General features: G+C 38.3%; 1 protein-coding gene across 1 annotated transcript in view; it reads right to left on the reverse strand.

The window, feature by feature from the left end:
• The window catches only part of LOC136855108 (sodium channel protein para-like), a 189,692-nt gene that overhangs the window by 142,733 nt on the left and 23,289 nt on the right, over positions 1-23,670 (reverse strand). The window contains 2 exon segments of the mRNA XM_067131940.1: positions 12,795-12,826; positions 12,829-13,159. Coding sequence (XP_066988041.1) covers positions 12,795-12,826; positions 12,829-12,940 — 144 coding nt within the window. The 5' untranslated portion in view covers positions 12,941-13,159.

The following is a 23,670-nucleotide window of genomic DNA, read 5'->3' on the forward strand; positions in this document are numbered from 1 at the left end:
AATAAGTGTTTCAACACGGACTCGGGATATAGGTGCTTATCAAAATGAAGTCTCGGATCTGCGATTTTGTGAGGACAACTTCATAAAAACAGGGGTCATCACTCGGGCTTCTTTCTATAAGGCAACAATCTGCAAACAAAGGACGACATGCAAAGCCTCGGAAGAAGTCTTTTTCGAGAGCGAATCTAGAACAGAGGTCCTTCCTTTTCACTGTTCCTCCAGCGTCTCCCCTTTTCTTCTCTCTGTTATTTTTGGACGGGAGAATCCTCCACTAGGATGGCGTAGGTGGATACGTCAACTAGTCCCTTATTGCGGACAAAATCGGCTTTCATAAATAATTTGCTAAACACCAGAGTAGAGCCGGCAGTACTTATCTAAAATTATACAATATACACATTAATAATCATATGTAGCTGCACAGTGTATTTATGTATCACAGAATGACAGAATTACTTAGAATGACTTTGATTTAAAACCAAGGTTACAGAAGCCTAGCCATCCTAGTGTTCGAGCACACGGTCATATTACGGTTTTTTATTTATTGGTAAGTCATAAGCCGCAAGATTGCAATATATATATATCATGTAAAAAAAATACCTCTCCTCCTCCTCCCCCTCCTCCTCCTCCACCTCCTCTCCCTTTTCCCTTCTTGCCTTTCTGTTTATCAAACGGGGAAGGAGAGAAGGAAGAAGAACAAGATGAGATAAGGAAATAGGGAATAGATGGGGGCTAGGGGGCTCGTAGAATGGGGGGGAAGCTTACACATAGGCGGGCGGGGATTTTAAGGGAAAGCAGGACACAACATTCACCACCATCGACACACAGGACAAACACACAAACATACAAATAGACAAATAGACATACTGGAAAAATGATTGGCACAAAGAAGTGGATTTTGATTTCTAAAATAAAAAAAAAATTCCAAAACACACAACAATGAGGGGAAAAATTATTTGTCCTCTTTCTCCTCCACCTTCACTTAATTATCCTCGTTTGGCTCTCTTGTATTCTCTTGTTTTCGTCTCAATGAATGAAAATTGACTCAAAATCCATTCCTCGTTTCTGACAAATACAGATAAGAATTAAAGGTCGTTCCTTGGATTGAAACCACGATGGAGAAACAGTATCAGCGGTTGACCTCCAGGGGACACGGCAAGGTCAACAGCAAAACAACAGCAACAACAACAATAACAACGTTAGTTATGACCTACAACGAGTTGACTGAAGATAACTCTACATTGGTTTTTTCTATACAAGACCAAATTAGCACTCAAAGGTGATGAAACGAATACTGAGAGAGAGAGAGAGAGAGAGAGAGAGAGAGAGAGAGAGAGAGAGAGAGAGAGAGAGAGAGAGAGAGAGATTAAAATACTTGGAAATTCAAGTATGAAAGCTTAAGTGTGTGTGTATGTATATATATGTATATCATATATATATATATATATATATATATATATATATATATATATATATATATATAAAGAGAGAGAGAGAGAGAGAGAGAGAGAGAGAGAGAGATATTAAATACTTGAAAATTCAAGTATGAATGCATAAATGCGTGTGTGTGTGTATGTATGTATATACATATGTGTATTTATATATATTTATATATAATGTATATATGTATGAGAGAGAGAGAGAGAGAGAGAGAGAGAGAGAGAGAGAGAGAGAGAGAGAGCATGAGTCACCAGCAGGACGATCAATACGCTATTTCTGTCATAACCTGAAACTTTGGTCCACACCGCCAACATAGGCCGGGGACTGCTATTATATGTTTGTGTATGTGTGTGAGTATGTGAATAACTCGTCCTTGTGAGGGTTCCACAGAGTACTATCTGATCTCCAAGGACGGAATTCATGGGAAGAAAACTCACTCTTCCTGCAGTACACAACGAGCAACGAAGAGAACACCAGTAAGCGATGACACAAGAGATGTGCCAGAAATCAAACGATGGTATCTCGACCGCGCCAAAAGTTGCCACGTAGGGTTTTACCCATTCTCTCTCTCTCTCTCTGTCTGTCTTGGAGTGCAACAAGATTGTTGCATGAAGGACCGGCAACATAAGCCATGACTTGAAGATTATCCACCTACAGAAGGCCTGCCAGGTGGAGATTACGAAAGTCCGAAATTCTTATTATAGGGGCCTTTAGAACTTGCAACCTGCTGTTGTCCTTACCTAGATTAAGCCAGTTAGAAACGAAAAAAATAATGCGGAAGGAAAATTCCAAAAGAAGCAGCTACAGAAGACGGTAAATCATGGGAAAAAGAGATAGATAGATAGATAGAGAGTTCTAAAGAATGGCAGAAAGGGTGAGAGGGGGAAAGACACTGACTGAAGAGTGCAATCCATGAATGATTGATTGCCCTGAGTGCATGTGGGAAGGAGTGGTCTCACTCACGCTTCGAAAAGTAGACGGAACCAGTTACTGCAGGTGGAGAGAATCAATGACACTTAGGTCCTAGAAATGCTGTGGTTGTGGTAGCTGTTGTTCTTGATGTTGTTGCTGATGGAGATTGTGCTGCTTTATGCTAGTAAGGACTCATGATCTTGGAGCAGCATTGAGAAAATTTAATAAATTGAAAAAAAAAAAAAAAAATCATGGGTCTCTTGGATGCTGTTGCTTCCACTGATTCTCATTTCTTGAAAAACATATACTGTAATGTGTATGTATGTATGTATGTATGTATGTATGTATGTATATATATATATATATATATATATATATATATATATATATATATATATATATATATATATATATATTATATATAAATATATATATATTATATATAAAGTGTGTTAAGGCGTCTTCTCATCTGTTCCTGTGTCAAACTGTAAAGCTTAATCATACATTTTTAAGACCACAGGTAACAGTAATGAATATATAATACATATATATATTATATACATTCATTCACGCGATGATGATGATGATGATGATGACGATAAAAAACTAACAATATTAATACCAACGATGTTTGCGTTAATGAAGGAATTGCAAAGGTAACAATAAAAATCGAATAACACTATAAACGACACATCGGCAGCGATACCAGTTCGTGACATGATGTTGTTTGTTAGCGGCCTCATCACGTCACGACTCTGCTTCCTCCGAGGACGACCTCTTAGTGCATGCAGATAATTAAGATAACACTTCTCATTATCCTCGCTGCCCTCACCATCATCATCATTATCTTCCCCGTGAACAATGCACAGAAAACGAATGAGACAAGACTTGTGTCTGGTGGCCAAAAATACAGTGAAGCGAAAGACCATTTCATTTTAATGGATTTGTTAATTAATCTTGAATAGTTCGGATGAAAGTTTATATATATATATATATATATATATATATATATATATATATATATATATATATATATATATATATATATATATACATATACATACATACATACATACATACATACATACTTTAGTTAAATGTACCTTTTGTCAAATTGTATAATCTAATATTTATTTATTTATCTATTTGTATCTAACTGAAGACAATTTCATTAAACTTGCGATCCCTTTCAAACGTTGGTTTAAATACAATATTACTACGAATCAGGTCTTTAAAAATAATCAAGTAAACCATAAGCAATATATATATATATATATATATATATATATATATATATATATATATATATATATATATATACATGTATTTTAAATAATTCAATTTTCATAAAGAGAAACTATTCTATTCAAAATATTTTCGGCAAATAACTCATTCGACTTTTAAATGAAGTAGATAATCCAAATTATATTTAATCATAAATTCATTATATACTTCACTGTACTTTTGGCCTCTAGTTATATGTATATAAAAAAGACAATTGAATTACTACATTTTTCTCAACACATGACAATAACCAACAACATATTCACACACACAAACAGGAAGCGGGAATGGGCAAAAGCACAATAATCAGGGGTTTCTTTACTTCATTTCAGACGCACAAACACACATAAAACACACACACACACACAAACACACGAAGACAGACAATGTTCAGGGGAACTAATGGGGAAGAAACAATCTGGGGAAGCCATGGGGAAGTAAGTGGGGAGGGTGAAGGAAGCATATAAACAAACACTTTGTGTAGAAATCACACGACAATCAATGTTAAAACAACAGTAGACGTAAGTCTGAAAAAATGTTTTTATATATAAAAATATCAATAGACTAAAATCAATTCACACTAAACTCTTTATTTATTATTTCAAAAGTGTGTTAATTCCAAAATATTCAAAAATGAGAATGAGAAATAACTTGAAATTCAGAAGATATCAAGATACAACGAGAGATAAAAGAAAATACAGCAGAAAAAGAAGAAATCAAGAAACAGGCTCCAAGTAGGTCGCGAGCTAAAGAGTGGAACTTGTATCTGTGTCAGAATAATAACAATAATAAAAAAAATTCTATGAAATATTCTATACAAACAGATATCTGGCTTTTCCTTGAGCATTTTCATCAGGCGAACCATAAATAAAACTCAAGAAAAAACAAACTAAAAAAATTGAGTGACGGAACTACAATCAACTACACTAGTGGAAAAAGTGACTGTAACACTAAAAAAAAAAAAAAAAAACCACACTATTTTTCTTTCTGTTTCTTAAGTGTTCAAGCTAACTGCTTTTAGCGCCTTGACCCGATGTGACCTGGCTTGATCTGTGCCTCATGCAGACAGACGTCTTGAAAGAATTTCCTCGGAGAACGTTCCCGCTACCTGAATTACACAGGTGAAAATGATCTTATGATTTAAAATGGGAGGCCGAGTCACTCATTTATTTCATACAATTTGATCAACTGATTTACCAATTAAAATCTTCATTTCCTTTATCAATTCCTTACTTAAGGAAGCCATGAAGAATGACACCTGCAATTACTGTAATGATCAATTTCGAAGCTGTGAATTTTCCTTGCGGTGTGATTGTATCTAGAAGGCCTAAATACAATCACCGGGTCAAATACCACGCAATATTCTGGTTGGAATGAAACGCCGTATAACAGTGAGGGTACCTAACGGCTTCAACAGGTCAACAGAGGCCATAGGTCAAATTGAGTGACCTCGCGTGAGGCGGGAGCAACAACTCAGGCACTACGTATGTTGCAAACATGTGATTATCAATAGCAAGCCGTCGAAGGTTTGTTGAAAATAGACTCGGCAGGGATTATGCAAGGCACAACTTGAGAGAAAGACCAATCACAGAAATCGATCTAACGAAGGCGGATGGAACGAACGAGCCACCACCAGCCTGGGTGGAATGAACTCCCCGAGAAGGGCTGCCAACCATCCACTCCGGAAGCAGTGATACCAACCGTCCGTTCAGACGACGTCTGTGATTGGCTGTTGCTTGGATAATCCGTCGCATCCACTAGCCAATCAGAGTTAGCCATGACACCGCAATCGGCGTGTAGGAAAACTCGAGTCACTGGTCAGGACATTTTCGAACAAACCTCCCGTTTTCTACTAACAGTGGCGCAATAAGTGATCAGACAAACACAGACAGGCATAATAATAACTCTCTCAGGTAGAAAAGAAAAGTAAATATCGTTCAACTGACACTTAAAGCAGAGGGTCTAAGGTGGAACTCGATTAATTATAGCTTCAGGAGCGGCGCTCAAAATAAAGTCCAAGTTAATCAGATCTTACACTTACGACAATATTTCATTTCAAGATCAAATTTTCAAGTCCGAAAAGTTGTTTGAGAATTCTTAAGTGAGAAGCAAGACTACTCTTTCACAAACTTTACAGTTAAATGTTCGTCTTTTTTTCAATTTTAAGAATATATTTTATCATTCTTTCCTCTTCGATCGATCAAATCACGACAATTTACAGTTTTTTACTTGCTTTTGTTTTTATATTTTCTAAATTGAAGCATCCACCAAAGACCCGGTGCCAAAGCGTTGGACTAACAGATCAAAAGAGACAAGATTCGGTGAGGTAGAATCTAGAAGAGACAAGATCTCGCTGTCTGTCAGGGAGGAATCGAATGCACTTTGTCTTTCCTCCCACAGTCTTTCAGTTTATGAATTTCCTTCCATTCACTGATCTACAAAAGGTGTTCATTCGGATTTGCCACAAACAAAAAAGAAAATGGTGCAAGTGCTTGACTCGTGGCAAACCCTAACTTTGCATTTCGCCTTAGCCGCGGCCACCTGGGCTTCATAAATCTTGAACAGGCAACCTACTGGTCAACAATGCGACCGATTTCTCGAGGGTAGTTTGCCAGGACAAGATAATAAAACCATCAGATTCGTCAGCCACGACTAGAGTTAAAAATCTTTCAGTCGATTATTATTTTTCATTATTCATTCAGTGATAATGGAACATTTACTGAACCTGAATGTAAAGGCAATTTCTTCATCCAAATAATCACGTTCCTCAATTCATATAAAATATTATTAAGGAGTTATTCTAATCAGTATGGAATCTAAATTGGCATCAAGTCGACATTCCGTCATCTACTCTCACCAAAAGCAAAATAAAATAAAAAAAAAGTGAAAATTAAACCAAAAAATAAACCAAATCAAAGGAAATCTGTCCTGGTACCAGCAATCGGTCTAATAAACTATCTAAGTGTTCTCTCTTATATATATTTTTTGGTACGTATTAAACCCGTAGCAAGAGGTGTTATACGCTTGAAAAATCATTTTTTTTTGTATTGATAGATAAAGATATGTATAATATATATATATATAGCAAGCATATCTTACTTCTTTCTTTTTCCTTCCAAATCTCATTCCTCCTCCCTGGAGTTATACAAGGGGAAAAAAAGGAAAAAAACAAGATGACAGTTATGAAAAAGTCAGGAGATAGGCTGAAGCTACAGGGGAGGGGGGAGAAAACTCTTGATCTCTTGAATGAGTTTGATTCAAGGGGGGAGGGAGAAATCTACTCTGAAATTTATAAGAAAAGGTGAATAAAAATGAGAATACAGAAGACAGATAAAAATAGCCCCATTCTGGTTATTAATGTTTAAAGTCGTGGTCATCCATAGGCAATCCACCTGAGTGTTTGTCACCGCATAGGTTGTGTTTCCATTCATCTCAATTACCTTACAAATCACACTGAATATATAAATGAAAGAAAACCTTTAAAAACTAATTAATGACTAAAATTTAGTATAATTAACTGAAAAGCCTTTTTGAACATCATATAACAAACAATATCCCTTTCATAATAAGGTTTCTCCAGCTATTTTGAATATGTACAACGATTTCGTTTCCACCCAGATAATGGATTAATGCATCCTGTACCGTAACAAATACTCAAATTTCCCTGTTATCCTTTTGCCACGTTTGAAGCCAAGTTAGGTCAGGAGAGCAGTCCTGTCAGGATTACAGTTATGTCAGGAACGCAAGTCCATTTTCTTGGAGCTGACGCTAAAAATCTTCAGCTGGTTTACTGAAGCTTCTGTCTCACATTTAATTGGCAGATGTATTTAAAATGTACCTCTGATTAGTTGTGCGTTCCGCCAATCACGTTTAGCTTCAGTGGCGCTGGAAGATATTTACTATCAGCTCTAAAAAATGATGGTTAATGCTGTAGGGTCAATGATGTCAGATTATGGGCAGTGCCTTAAACGTTCTGTCATGCCGGAATAGCAGTCATTTACGAAACTTGGGAACGTCCAAAGTCCAATCAAGTTCCACTGTAAATTAGGTCAGAAGCTCCTGTAAATGACGCTGGGGAATGCAGGAAGCTCGTCTGTTTAATGTCAAAAGCTTTTCATTTGAAGTTCAATAAATTTAGAAGATAATTGATGTGGAGCTAAATAATGTCAAATACTAATTTATTTACAGGCAAATAAAGTAAAAAGTTCATTCATTTCACGATAAATAACGTCAAAAACTCAAATATCCCAGGTTAAATAACGTCAGAAGTCCGATCATTTAAAGTTAAAGAAAGCTCATTTATTTCAAGCTAAATCATGCCAGTATGTCAATCATTTAAAGCTAAATAACTTCATAAGTTAAATAAACTGTTAGACGTACATTCACCGAAAGGCAAATAATATCAGTATCTCAGCAAGGAGCCATAGCATGATTTGAGCTCAGCTTGGTCAAAAGGGTGGCAAGCTTATAGCATGACTGGTCCTGCCGAATTCTCAGTATTATCAGAAGAACTGCAATCCCGCAAAGTCGAAATGTTGGAAGCTTTTAATGCACGAATACTGAAATCTCAGTAAATCTTTAAAATCAGTAATGTTTGCATCTCACTAATTCAGTGGTACTGGAATCTTCTTAAATGGTCTTGGAATATCAAAACTATGGGAAGCTTTGCTGTGCTGGAATGCCAGTGTTTTTGGTATCAATGAGATGTGAATCATAGTAGTGTCGGAGGCATTGACATTCTGGAATCTCAGTTAAGTTGTAAACCTCCTTGTGCTCGAATCTTAGTACTGCTGAAAAGTTTACGATGGTGGAATCTCAAATAATTTTTTAGTTCATACAAAACTGGATTTCCAGTGCCTTGGGAATTATAGTCAAAGATGGAAACTCCAACCCAACCGCCCCCAAAGGTGGAAGGCAAAAGATGCTGCCATATTTGTAATAAACTTTGGCAATACCGGAACCTTAATCGTCTTGCCAGTTTAAAGTACCGCCTGGATTTCGTCAACGTTGGAAGTTTATAAGGGTGCCAGAATATAGCGTTGGAAGCATAAAGTTACTGGAATCTTGCCATCGCCAGAAGCTATGATATGACAGAATCTTGTCAACGCTAGAAGCTATGAGATGAGAAAATCTCGCCAACGTCGAGAGCTTGTGGGTGCCAAAATCCCGTCAATGTAGAAAGCCAAGGAAAGTCAGAATCTTGTCACTTGGATGCTACGGGATTCCAAAATCTTGCCATTGTTGAATGCTAAAAGATACCAGAATCTTGTCATTGATGAAAGCTATTAGATACCAGAATCTCATACACGTTGGAAGACAGGAGACAACAAAAACTTGTCATTGTTGGAAGTTGATGAGACATTATCACATCACCGCTGGAAGCTTTAAGATACCAGAATCACGTCACAACTGGAAGCTTAGTGATACCAGAATCTCGTGAAATCTGGATATGTAAAGGAGAAACTAGAGAATCACATCAGAATTTCATACTTTGTCGACACTGAATGACCACCAGCTGGGAAAACACACGTCAACGGACGTCAGACCGGGAACCATCGAGCTGTCGCAGTTCAGAGCCGGATAAGAAAACTTCCTCTGTAGGGCAATGAAAGGCAGTTCTGCTCATTACGTTGAAAGGTCATACGAGGTAACACCTCAGCAAAAACAAACCGCAATAGGTCATCAAAGGGGGGGAATCATCGATCACCGGGCGAAACCCCGTAAAATGTCATTAAGGGGTATCAAGCTTAGGTCAGAGGCCACCGTCGTCAGGCGGTAAAAGGTCAGGAACATGAGAGCAATAAACACGGCACTGCGGAAGTCCTGGGATGAGGGATTATCGTACAAAGGACTTGAATTTAATTTGCTGCAAAGAAAACGATCGTTCAAATATGTGTTGTCTCTTGATGGCGGAGTGGTAAAGAATCGGACCGGGCTTGCCTAAAATGTAGTTCCGAGTTGTGGGATTAAATGTTTCTTCCTAATTCTTCCTTATACGGAAAGGATCTCAAATTGAGAGAATCTGCCACTCAGTGACAGGTGTACAATACGTAATAAGTCATTTTTTGTAATGAAACTATAAATTTGTTTTTTTAAGTAACTATCTGAAACATGTCACTCTGGAACGTTGTTAAAATCAGTATATGCAAAGTCACAACCTTAGTCCGTAAGTCATGAGTCAGAGATTAAAAAGAGGGGTCATGACCTGACCTCCATGTGAGTCCAGGATAACCAAAAGCCAGATGCCTATCAGGGGAAATGGATCATGAACTGTTACTGAAGATATTGACTAATCAAAGTTCCTCCAAAGGAGAGGGCTGTGGACAAAATGAGGTCCCTCTTGACAAAATCTAATTCTATTCTCAGTCGACAAACACTTCTAAAATTACCTTGAAAAGACAATAAACTTTCAGATAAGGCATTCAAATAATAATTTTTTTTCTCTAATGCTAATGTTAATTTTATTTGCCGACAAAACACCTCTAGACTGAAGAAACACTACTTTATTCTTTTCTGGGAAATACCGATTGACAAGCTACTCTACATAGCAGATGAGGACACCGTTGATATATACTGAAAGAAAATAAAATGGGCAGGGGAAAATGGACTGCAGATAAATACTGTTAGGTAAACGTGGGATGGGCCAAGGGATTAAGAAAGGATTATCACTGACAGGATACCACGCGGACTACAGAAATCCTACGAATTCAAAACATGAGGTCGAAAGGATAGTGAAGTTAAAAGTTTTTAAAGGGAAGAAATCTGACGTGTTGATACTGTTCGAGAAGCTACCTTCGGGTTAGTAGATCTTTTTCTGTCTTCAAATTGACCTCATTTTATCTTTGAAGTTGGCCTTATCTTGAAACTGTAGTTTGGGAAATTATTTTATGAGGATTTATTTCAAAGTTCGGGTATTACAATCCATAAGGGGCGTGTGGAATTGATTAAGATTTATTTTTTTCTGAATTTTAACCAAATTTTTCATGAAATACCAAATAAAGAAATCACGCTAAGCATAGCGGGGCAATATAAGTAACCAGGTTCCGAAAACGCTCTTCTTTTAACAAAACCAAAGTTAGTAGTTAACAGGGTATAAAGTAGGTATAGAAGTGGGCATGGAAAGGTAAGGGGGGGGCGGATGTGGGGCACCAGCACAATATAAAAGGGAGCAACAAGAACGAAAACACTATGTAAGGGGTTGTAATGGAACAAATTGGGTCAAGACATACAGACATATATAATTTCTAAACTCTAAAAAGATAACACTCAAGAGACATGAAACTGACAGACACATTAAATTCTACAGATGAATCTCTTGAACAACATGTAAAACATTAAAAAAAAACAACAACAACAAGTTTGGGGGCACATAAAATAAGTGGGCCAACAACCATAAACAGCTGACAGCTTGCAAGATAGAACTCTACTGAAACAGGTACGGGGAGAAACAGTAAGGCAATCAACTACACATATATAAAACATCATCATGATTAATACTGGACGACATTAAAGGTACACTGAAATGAAGGAGGGCAACGCAATTGGGGTCTTCACTGACTGGCGCAGGTTTTATAATGAGCGATCCTTAGTTTCTCCTGCACAGTTTGTTTTTCTGAAGGATGACTGAATATTCTCATAAAATTATTTGACTCAACGTTACAGTCTAACAAGGGGCAAATATGATGACATGATACCCCATAAAATATATTTACTTTGAAAATGGCATCTAAATACTATTAGCTTCGACTGTGGGTTGTGTGAAGGCTGACTGGGGTTACTATGAATATGCTGACTTCAAAACTATACACTATACGGATGACTGACAGGCCAGTCAAAGTTCTACAATAATAATCGAAAAACGGCCGGTCCAAGTAAGTGAAGACTATGGTTGCCCCCCTCCTGAGCATGTCATGTCAGAAAAGAAAAAATATAGCGTGAATGAAGTACAAAGGCAGAAGAAATAGTTTCTACTTTTTTTTTTAAGTATAGGGTCAACCTACCCTGGCCTCTAGGTATTTGACATTATTAACAAACACCCGTGACTTCTGAAAATTCCCCCAAAATAACTGATTCTAACCTAATGGTGACAGTGTCTTGAGATCGCCCAAGAGGATGTTTGAAATATTTGACAAAATCATCGATTATCCTCTTAGGAAACAGCTAAAATTCTGCCACGGAATTGGCGACAACAAATGACTTTTAAGTGACAATACGCTACAGATTTTAATTCTAAAACCCTCTCCAGTACTGTCCTTTCTGACCCCTAATAAAAGGTCACTTCAATCAGAAGGCAAGCTAACCTACACTGGCCCCTCCGCTAGTATATCTGATCTTCATCATCTTAACTAAATTATCTAATTAATGAAATTAAAAGATCCGGATATTTAAGTAACTGACATTAAGAAATAGAATACTCTAGGACTTTTCCCTAAGACAGATCCTCCCTTGATCCTAAAACTCGCAAAGAACGCTAAAGCCTTTCCATGATAAGGATTGTACACAAACAGTCCTGTATTCACAGTGCTAGAGAATATATAATCAGTATAATCAGACTTCCTAAGACAGTACATATTTTGGGTCTCATTACGATCATGTGATTTTACTGTTCATTTCCTTGGATCAATTGAAATCTTCATTTTCATGGAGCAAAAAACCTTAACCAAAAGTCTCGGAATACTGCCCTAGACCCTCCTGTCAGTAGACACTTAGGGTATTGAAATGTCAGTGTCTAGAACTCCACTATCATAAAAAGGGACCCTCTAAAATCTTGATGTGTTGACCCTAATCTTCCAATTCAACTTCAAGATTTTACACATGACCTTAGGAATCTCCTACTGAAAAAACGGGACACTCTACTTGGCTGCGGATAATTTTTCCCACTCTAATCACAGGACTTAAAACTTTACTGTCAGTATTTCCCTTTGCAAAGATGACCCTCTGAATCGTGACTAGTGGAACCTAGTGGGCTTAATACCTTTCCTTCTAAATGTGTCAACTGAATAAGGGACCCTTTTAAAAGTTGAACAGTAGACCCTATGTCTTCCAACTGAACCACAGGACTTGGGCAACTTTACTTTCTAAATTTCCCTTTGCAAAATAACATCAAAGCCTATCATCAACAAAAAACTGAGACAGGGTTTCGAGCGTGACTTGTGCCTCACCTCCCCCTCGTCCTTCTTCTTTTGTAATTCGGTCTTTTGGCATTTTCCTCGGCGATGCGAGCTTCGACGGCGGCGAGACTCTCTCGGGTGAACGGGCGAAAAACACTGCGTTCCTCCTCGTTTAAGGACTCCGATTCTTCGCTCATGGTCTTCTACAGCTGAGCAGTGTTCATGTCCGCTGCCCAGCTTACTCTACCTTCGCCCAGACGATACTGCTGCTGCTGATAAAGCTGCTGCTGCTGCTGCTGCTGCTGCTGCTGATGAGGATGAAAATGATGAAGACGCTCCTGCTGCTGCTGCTTCTGCTCTAGTAAGTCTTGTTCGGTGGCCACTGCTTCTCCCTCACTCCTCCAGCAGCTCCACCACTGAGGGAAAAGAAAGGGAACACTTAGTGACGAAGGGGACAAGACGAGTTTCATTTCAAGAACCTGACAAAGTATTAATGATATTTAGAATAATGCAGTAAAAAAAACAGCTTTAATAATAATAATTATTATTACTGAATTCATATGAAAACACATCATTCATCGCATAAACGACAACAACCACAATGATATGAATATGCAAGGTAATAGTAAGTCATAGATGAAAATGTTAAAAACAAAAACAGAACTAAAATAAAAATAACACTAAAATAACATCAATGGACACTACTAATACAGATAATAATGAGTAACTATTATAATGACCAAGCCACAGACCCTAAACATCTTTAAAATCCTCTTTTGAAGCGAATAATCCAGAGTTCACATGTAATAACCAAGACAGCTTAACACCAACTTGCTTACAACAGTGACATGGTACCAAGTTCTTGATCTCCAAAAGATAATTAATTATTATAACTTTTGTTACTTTAATTTCTATTTGCCATTAGTAAATGGATGAATCACGAAGTTTATGCTGTAAAGCCAAGCACTTGGTACTCACTCGAAGAGGCTGGAGCTCAAGGGAATAAATGAGATGAAGTACAAGGATCTGCAAGTGAAACTGGGAGAAACTCCACAGTAGCACAAAGAAGTACTAGTTATAGAGTTTGGATAACAAGATGAAAACACGGAAGCGGGAATGCACGTAAAGTACAAGGCTAAAATGTAGGTGGAATCAGGTGCCTCTGGTAATGCCTGCAGTGCACCGCGTGAGATGCACTGACAGCACTAACCTCTTATGGGAAGTTGCCATTAGAATAAGCAGTTAAGCAAATGTGAACCCGCAACACCCATCACGAAATTTGTTCTCATTCCTCTGTGTACATGAGTAAATCTCGGACTACGCCTTTCATGGTACAAGGTTAGCCCAACAATTCCCAGTGTCTGTTATGTCGGTAAATTTTTGACAGCCGTTATGTCACTGTCTTAACACACGAGATATATCTAGCTCTAACGAACCTGCAAGGCATTAGCCACCCATTTACTAAAAAACAACGATAAACTTTAAATCCAATTTGACAACACTTCCTGAAGCCATAATAGCCAATTGCCAACGATAGCTAGAAGGACGTGGGATGTTACAGAACCCAAAATGTCAACAGTTTGAAAGACAGTCAAGGTCAGTAACAACCAACAGTTACGGCTTAATGCTCAGGCTCAATGGTTCAACAAAAGGACAATAGCCACCAAGAGATAAAGAACTATTCGTTCTCTATCAGGCTACATGGAAAGGAGTTTCTGGAGCCATGTATGATAATGGCTACCAATCTCTATTAGACATCAATCTTTAACAATTAAAATTCATCTCCCAAGGCCATGGTGTAAAACAAAATTAATTAATTTCGTTTAATAAGACAACAAACGAAAGACTGCATGTTGTATTCCAAAACAAAAGATCGAAATTCTAAGCAATCAAAACATTTAGTAGCCATGAATCCCCATCAATCCTAACAATCTCTTAACAAATCTTGAAAAATAATCAAACTTTTTCTTTTTTATTTCTCCAAGCCATAAACATTGCTACTAAATATATGAACCGCCAAACTTGCTTCCCCTACATTACCATACATTTTTTTTGTGATATAGGAATCAATGTATTACATTCGATATCGCAACATCGTGAGATAAAATTGTGATGTCGGCAAAAGCCAACGTTAATTAGAGGAATACATACGTTGTAGAGTACTTTCACTATAAGACAGCAATAAGCTATTCTTTTATACACATATTTTAATAGGTAATGTACAATTCACAACTGACGAATTAAAAATCATAACAACCAAAGACCGAAACATTTAGAAACCAGATCTTGTATAACACACTCGACCATCCTCTCAGTTAGAGATTACAAGAAAGCAAGCAATCTGTTGAAAAGTTCAATATATTCAGTCCCCGGGCGGGAAACTCTTCTCCCTAGCAGCTAGGAAATTGTGATACGGGGGAGACCAGCACGTCCAAGCTATCAGGAGGAAGGTGGTGCGGCCTCCCGCTTATCATACTTTTCCTGCCGTGATTTTAGCAGACGCCTCTGCAGACGACAACGGTGCCACGTTTCTACCGGAAGTGAGATATTGGCGCATTCCAGGCTGGGCATTTTCGGCGAAGTTAAAAAACTTACAAAAACAAAGTATGAGTAACCTTTTTGGTTTTTTGTAAAAGAAAGCTATTGAGATGGCTGTTTCTCTGTCTGTCTGCACTTTTTCTGTCCGCCCTCAGATCTTAAAAACCACTGAGGCTAGAAGGCTGCAAATTGGTATGTTGATCATCCACCCTTCTATCGACCATACCAAATTGCAGCACTCTAGCCTCAGTAGTTTTGATTTTATTTAGGGTTAAAGTGAGCCATAATCGTACGTCTGGCTGAAAGTTTCATGGACTGCGGCTAAGAGTTTCATGGGCCGTGGCTGAAAGTTTCATACAGCATTATACGCTGTACAGAAAACCCGATTGCGCCAAAGAAACTTCGGCGCATCTTTTACTTGTTTTTCTAACAGCTACATCGGAATGAAATCACGCAGCCGAATCATTTCATTCATAAATCGATACGGAATTTGGTCGATTCCCGATAACGATATCGAACTCATTCCCATTCATCAAAAGACTGAATGAATCAATTTATCATGAAATACAAGCTATAAATTTAGCCAAGGACAAAGCCATTTTTAATCACGAGCCTCAAGACAGTGAAATGAGTACTGCAGTGGGTGGACAGCAAGATCAAGAGATCCAGAAATCCCACAGCTGCACTAAGAGGTAGTAGATAAGTGAGGTTAGACAGCCAAATGGAAGAAAGAATGAATGAATGAATGTAACAAGTAAAAATTGCGCCGAAGCTACTTCGGCGCAATCGAGTTTTCTGTACAGCGTATAATGCTGTATGAAACTCTCAGCCACGGCCAACGAAACTCTCAGCCGCGGTCCATGAAACTTTCAGCCACAGACCGGTGGTGGCCTGTGTAGTTGGCACCTATAGCGGTGCCAGACGCACGATCCTTTAACCTTAAATAAAGTAAAAACTACTGAGGGTGGATGATCAACATGTCAATTTGCAGCCCTCTAGCCTCTGTAGTTTTAAAGATCTGAGGGCGGACACAAAAGTGCGGACGGACAGACAAAACCATCTCAGTTTTCTTTTACAGAAAACTAAAAAGGCTAAATAGTGGGTGCAGCAACGGGGCCTAAGGGACGCTGCAAACGCACTTTAGCAATGCCAACAGTGCACCCCTACATCCATGGCAAACCGCCACAAAATTCTTCTTCTTTATGATCCGCGACCATCGGATTGCTTGTTTCAAAGCCCAGCTCTTTCCACACATCCAAAAAACTTTAGAATTCTCTTATCTATTCTGTTTTCCAACAAATCGTATAATTTCCTTCTTTTTCCTTCGGGGATAGACCCCACTCAGCTTCCATTTAAAAGCTTTGGTCGAGAGACCATGAAATATGCGCCAAGCAAATAAAAAGTTCAGTTTTAAAACCAAAAAAAATTTATATATGTAATATATATACAAATATATAAAAATATGTTTATATATATGTACATATAAATTATATATATGTATGTATATATTTATCATATATATATATATATATATATATATATATATATATATATATATATATATATATATATATATATATATATATATATAGACATTAAGAAGCGCAGCTTCACTTTTTAAAATAAAGAAGAGACTATATAATTCTCTGTTCCACCCACCCCCACCCTAGAGAGAATTCTCTCTAATGGTGGAAGGATATAAGAGTCAAGAAACAATAAAGCCAGAGTAAAATCCCAAAGCCTGTCAGCAGCCTAATCAGAGGATTGCAGAGTTCCCGCATGTACGCAGAGAGAAGAGATATCATGACGGGTGTATTTAGACACCCCGAGGGATGAAGACAGCCTCTCCGTGAGCTCGACGAGGTTTACAGGTGTTCAGAGACTGCCATTAAGTGCAATACAGAAAAAGGAAACCGGAAGAGGAGGGAAAATGGCTGAAGTTGGGTCAAAAACAAGAGAGAGAGAGAGAGAGAGAGAGAGAGAGAGAGAGAGAGAGAGAGAGAGAGAGAGAGAGAGAGAGAGGTGAGGGGGGGATAGATCAGTACCTAGAACCAATCGACCATCAACAGAAAACTGATGGAACGAAACAGATTTTTACCTGAGGTCACTGAGGACGAAAGTGGGTATTAGAAAGCTCCAAGGCTAATCTCGAGATAAGAGCTGAACTGCGTATATTTTTAATAATTCAATGTAATTCCTGTCCATGAAAATATAAGTGTGTGTATATGTATATGTATATATATATATACTAGTTATTTGGCTTCCTTGCCATTTTCTTCCTTTCAAATGAATCCTTTGGGGTATCCTTGAAATACCGGTTCCGTATACATACATACATACATACATAAATACATACATGCATATATAAATATATATATAAATATATATATGCAACTCATAAAATATAAAAAGTACAGGAGTACTTATTTAAAGTTCGACAACAGTATTTGAAGGATACCGGTACCCCAAAGGATGCATTTGAAAGGAAGAAAACGACAAGGACGCCAAATAACTATAATCCGCCCTGTTTCCGCAAGAAAATAATAATAATAATAATAATAATAATAATAATAATAATAATAATAATAATAATGCTGTGTGTGTGGTAGAAATCTAAGTAAAAAATGAAACGAGATATGACTAGAGATAGTCTTCCGTAATTGTGTTTCTTCACCGCTGATTACGTAAAACCGATTAGAAATGTCATATAGGTGTAGGATAACATTATGGTATAGTTAAGATAATAAAAAAAAACCTCTATGTATGATGTTCATGTGGATATTCTAAGTCATTCATTGACGATGCACACAAAATACATACATACAGAGAGAGAGAGAGAGAGAGAGAGAGAGAGAGAGAGAGAGAGAGAGAGAGAGAGAGAGAAAGTTCGGACATCTGAAACATCCGAACGCTACTGCATATCGAAACCGGACGAGAGAGAGAGAGAGAGAGAGAGAGAGAGAGAGAGAGAGAGAGAGAGAGAGAGAGAGAGAGAGAGAAATGAAATTCGGGCATCTGAAACATCCGAACACTATTTCACATCGAAACCGGACGAGAGAGGGAGGGGGAGAGAGAGAGAGAGAGAGAGAGAGAAGCACACCAGAACGTCAAAGAGACCTCTCTCTCTCTCTCTCTCTCTCTCTCTCTCTCTCTCTCTCTCTTTCCTGCCTCCTGCCTAAAGCTGACGACGTAGACGAGTGCCATCCGGCACTGGGGTACGAGGCTTCAAAGCGATGGCCTTTCCAATGCCTGACTCTTTATCTAGGAAGATCTTTCTGCCTCTAAAAACCTCATTTATTGGGAAGAATAAAGGATAACAGAAGGGAAGAGAAAGGCGTCTGAGCAAATAAAAGGAAGATTAGGAATGAAGAAAGTAGGGAACAGCAGGATGAACACTCTGGAGGGTATGAAGGGAAGGCAAAGGGAGAAAATAGGATGGGGGAATACAATCCTACAAAAGGAGGGAAGATAAATACGGGGGAAAAATACAATTATGCGAGATGAAGATGGGAGAAAAGTGGATAGGAAGGGAAGGCAAATCAGGATTATGATGTGAAAGGAATCTAGTCTGAAGAAAAGATGGACTGAAAGGAAGATAAAGAAGGGAAGAGCAGACAATTATAAGTAAAGAAGGAATGAGAGGCTGAGGAAAGATAAAGAGGAAGGAAGGCATGGCCAGGTCCACAAAGACAGGAGTCTTATGGATTACTTATGAACAAAAGAGGAGGAGGAGGAGGAGGAGGAAAAGGAGGAGGGCCAGATAGGAAGATAACGATACTAAAGGAAGGTGCGCGCCGGAAGCATCGAATATCCTTATTCTGGAAAATAGAGGAAAGGAGGAACAAACGGAATGGAATGGAATGTAGAGTTTAGGCCAAAGGCCAAGCATTGGGACCTATGAGGTCCTTCAGCGCCGGAAAGGAAATTGAGAGTGAGAGGTTTGAAAGATGTAACGGGGGGGGGGAACCTCGCAGTTGCACTTTGAAATAATTGTTAGGAGAGGGTGGAGAGCAAGACGGAAGAAAGATAATATGAATGGAGGCACAGTAAGGGCCGAAGGGACGCTGCAAAGAACCTTCAGTAATGCCTACAGTGCACACTGTGAGGAGCACTGACGGCACTACCACCCTATGGGGGGCGGGGGGAGGACAAACGGGAAAGAAAATTGGAGATGACGAATGCCAAAGAGGGAAGAAAGACATGTCCCTTTCATGGATGAAGTGATATGAAGGGCAACCAAGATCTCATGGGAAGAGGAAGGGCAAGGAAAGAATTTTTTTCCTGGAAAGAAATGGGAAACGATAGGAAGATAGAGATGATTAAGACAGAAAACTAAAGTCATACCTTCAACATCGTTGCTGAAAGAATTGGACAATTAAGGGTGATTCACATTATACCATCACGTCTCCGACACATCACGTCACGTCAAAGTGAGAATTTCTTACATGTAATCAAATGGACTTGTTCACACCATCAAGTCACGTCACCATCAAGCACACGGCATCCACCGTCACACCAGGGCAAGTTTTTTTTGGAAAAAATATTTTGACGTGACGTGACGGTACTTATTGAAGTTTCTTACCGCTAAATCTGTGAGTCGATGAGGTTGGGCATGCACTGAACGGGATTGTGATGGATAGTGTGAATACCAGGCATGGCTGATGGGACGGTGACGTGACGTGATGTGTCGGTGACGTGATGGTATAATGTGAATCAGCTTTTACTCTTCTCTGGGAAGACTGAGAGCCAAAGGAAAGCTGAGGCAGAGAAAAGGGAAGAAAATGGCAAGAATAAGAACCAATGCGTTGATTTCTCTCCAAGAAGAGGGCCATGGCGGAGAACGGAAGATCAAAATATGAAAAATACTACGGTATAGGGTTTCTTTCTCTATTTATATGTATACGTGTTTATAAATAATACGTACACATAACACACACACACATATTGTACATATAGGCCTATATACATATAATGATAAATAATGAATATGCACACCGTATGCGTCTCATATAATTCCCTTCACATGGAAATGTCTTTACATCTGAGAAACTAAATTGAAACATTCTTCAGTGCGAATTCTCTGAAAAGGAAAATAACAGCAAAAACAGTAACAGTAACCTCAACACAAAACCAAAATAAAGTTTTCGGTGTCAAGCTGCTTCGAAGAACTAAGGCAGCAGCTTGGTCTCGGAAAACCAAACCAAACCTCTTGTTCAAAAGCAGTATTTCAGGTCACTGGCGAGAATTACTTGTGCAGTTCAATGAAATAGTGTTGCAGGATACACACAAAACTAATGAAATTATATTTAGGAATAATACTGATATCAGCGTGTGAATTTATAATTCGCATTCATGTTTTCCGCTTTTTCCAGTACCTCAGCTTCTACTAGCTATGCACTGACTTATCTCTAAGGTTAACTTGCACTGACTTATCTCTATGGTTAACTATGTATGTATGTACCATATTACAAACTATTTCTTTACATGTTTATGGGTGTCCGTCCCAAAAAGAGAAAGATGGACATGTATGCACTATGGCTGTTATTTTAGCATTATTACAAAGAAGAAAAAAGTTTGGACTTTTTTTTTATTCAGTATCAGAATTCCGAGCTAATCTATTGGTGCTCAGCAAAATAAAAAGAAAAGAAGGTAAACAGAAGAGAGAGAGAGAGAGAGAGAGAGAGAGAAAAGGATTTCAAAAAAGAGGGACGAGTGTTACACAAAACGAGGGACTGCCGAATGCTTAAGGACTTTCACTAACAGGCGGAAAAAGAACCTCGTAACTCTTTTCTTACTACAGGAAAGGTGTTACGTGCGCAGTGGGAACAAACACGAAACATATATAATTAGAATGGTCGCAAAAATATCATAACAAATAAAGGGTCAGAAACTTTTATGAGAATGTGCTCAAAATATCTGCAGAAAATGAGTGAAGGTATTATGGGGTAATATAAATGCAAAGAACACTATTGGGAGGGCGTATGAATAAACGCATTCCACACAGGGGAAAATGGTGAGTTAGTGAAACGGAGGGGACCAGAAAGAAAAAAAAAGCTGAAATCAGTCAAAAGAGAAATGGAAGTTTTTGTTTCATAGTTTACAAGAGAAAATACACAGGCCAGAAAAGTAAAAAAAATAAAAATTGGGGGGGGGGGCTACACACAACTGCAAGAAAGGCGATCTTATGACTTTCGAAAAAGAGAAATGATGAGATGGGAAGGGAAAATTTATGAGAAATGTACTGTATATAAATATAAAAGAAAATAATTTCGAACGACCTGACAACTGCATATGAAATGTCAGGAAACTTCAGGCATTGCGGAATTAATACTGAAGTAGAGGCTAAATCCTTCGTAGTAAGTATACTGTTGAATCCGATAATAACGAGTGTGTGTGTGTGTGTGTGTGTGTGTGTGTATGAGTGAAAGAGAATACATACTTAGTCTTATATCCCCAATGGTATGTATGTATGTATATACATATGTATATATATATATATATATATATATATATATATATATATATATAGTATTTATATGTGTTACAACAGTTCCAAATTCCCAACCAAAGATTCTACCTTGTGAAGAAGCTAATGACGTTCCTTGTGAGCTGGAATCCTACTTTGAAAAACGACTAAGGGCGTATAACAAAGTGTTCTTGCCTTCAGTGCTAAGAAAATTTATAAAATTTCTGAAGATTCCGCGGATAATAATATCTTCATAGGAAGTAGCGACTTAATAAATTATAGTAGTTGCATGAATTGCATAGTATCTTAAAACAATGATGTACAGCAGTAAGTAACTAATACAGTGAGGGCCTTTTAAATCAGGTGATTGTTTAATATATGTTCCTATACCTGAACTAAGTCTTACTGGTGGTTTGTGGAAACCACGGGGGGTGGCGGTGTTGGAGTTTCTCAAGATATGTTAAGAGAAATATGGTACACAGAGTCCGTAGAATGGGTATATTTTCGGGAAGGCAAAATTTGATATCAAGTCTGACTTTAGTTTCATATGCATGAATGAACAAAAAGTACAAAATGTGTAATGTTTGCGCGCGCGCATACACTCACATATATATAAAAATATATACATATGTATAATGTGTGAGCGCGCCCGTCTGCAAAGGCAAACTTAATGATAAAAGAGAGAGAGAGAGAGAGAGAGAGAGAGAGAGAGAGAGAGAGAGAGAGAGAGAGAGAGAGAGATTACCATTAATTTTTAAAAAACTGGCCCAAGTTCAAGATGTCGATCTTAAAACCCATATTTCAATCCTCGAACTTAACGGTTAGGAAACTCTTTCTTTCCCCCGACATTTCAAACCTTGCCTCATTCAAGCGTGGTTCTATCACTCCCTTCGGGGTCAAACCCCACATCTCTTAATGCCCCTAAATTTTATTACTTTCTTTGGAGTTTGTGCTATACAAGGACACAAGTTTTTTTTATTTCCATCTATACACGGATGTTTGTGATATCACTCTTGTACACCCCTTATACTTTCATTTATCTATTCATGTAGGTTTATAAATACACCCCTGTACACCCTTCTCATTTTAATTCGTTTACACATGGGTGTTGGTAAATGCACGCCTATACAAGCCTTACATTTCCATTCATCTGTACACGGATGTTTATATATACACTCCTCATTTTAATCCCCCTATATTTAGACGTTTATAAATATACACTAGTCTCCGCCCCTACCTTCAATCATTCACCTGTGTGTGTGTATGTGTGTGTTTGAGTGAGTGAGTAAATGTGTTTTAAAAACACACACAAACACGCGTTCTTTCAGTCTCCGCCCCTACCTTCAATCATTCACCTGTGTGTGTGTTTGTATATGTATGTTTGAGTGAGTGAGTGAGTGAGTGCGTGAATGTGTTTTAAAAACGCACACAAACACGCCTTCTTTCACCTGAGAAAGCCCGAGAAGAGTCCGGTGGAACATTATCTTTAATAATTAACAACCAATTCATGAAAAGGTTCCCAGGACTCGCCTCTCGGGCATCTCAAGGTGAAGAACATACGAGCTGGGGAAAACACCGACGACCAGAAACTGGGAAACAAAAGTAGCGGAGGAGAAGACAAGAGGAGGAATAAGAAAAGCACCGTGAAAGGAAATAATGATGTGTTGAAGAAAAGGGAATTGGAAGAATTGGCAACAGGAACAAAACGAAGGGAGCGGAGGAACAAAAGCGGAGACAAAATTTGGAGGGGGAGGAGGAATCAAATCATTAGGATAAGGGGCTGACGAGGAGAAATGAAAGATGCGGCATAGGGAAGGCGAGGATGAAAAATAAAAGAGAAGGAATAGGAGGAGGAATAAACGCGATGGTTAAAAAATGAGAGGATGGGGTTATCAGAGGATGATGAAGGAGAAAATAGCAGAA

Source organism: Macrobrachium rosenbergii, chromosome 30, assembly GCF_040412425.1.
Source record: "Macrobrachium rosenbergii isolate ZJJX-2024 chromosome 30, ASM4041242v1, whole genome shotgun sequence".
Classification (NCBI taxonomy): domain Eukaryota; kingdom Metazoa; phylum Arthropoda; class Malacostraca; order Decapoda; family Palaemonidae; genus Macrobrachium; species Macrobrachium rosenbergii.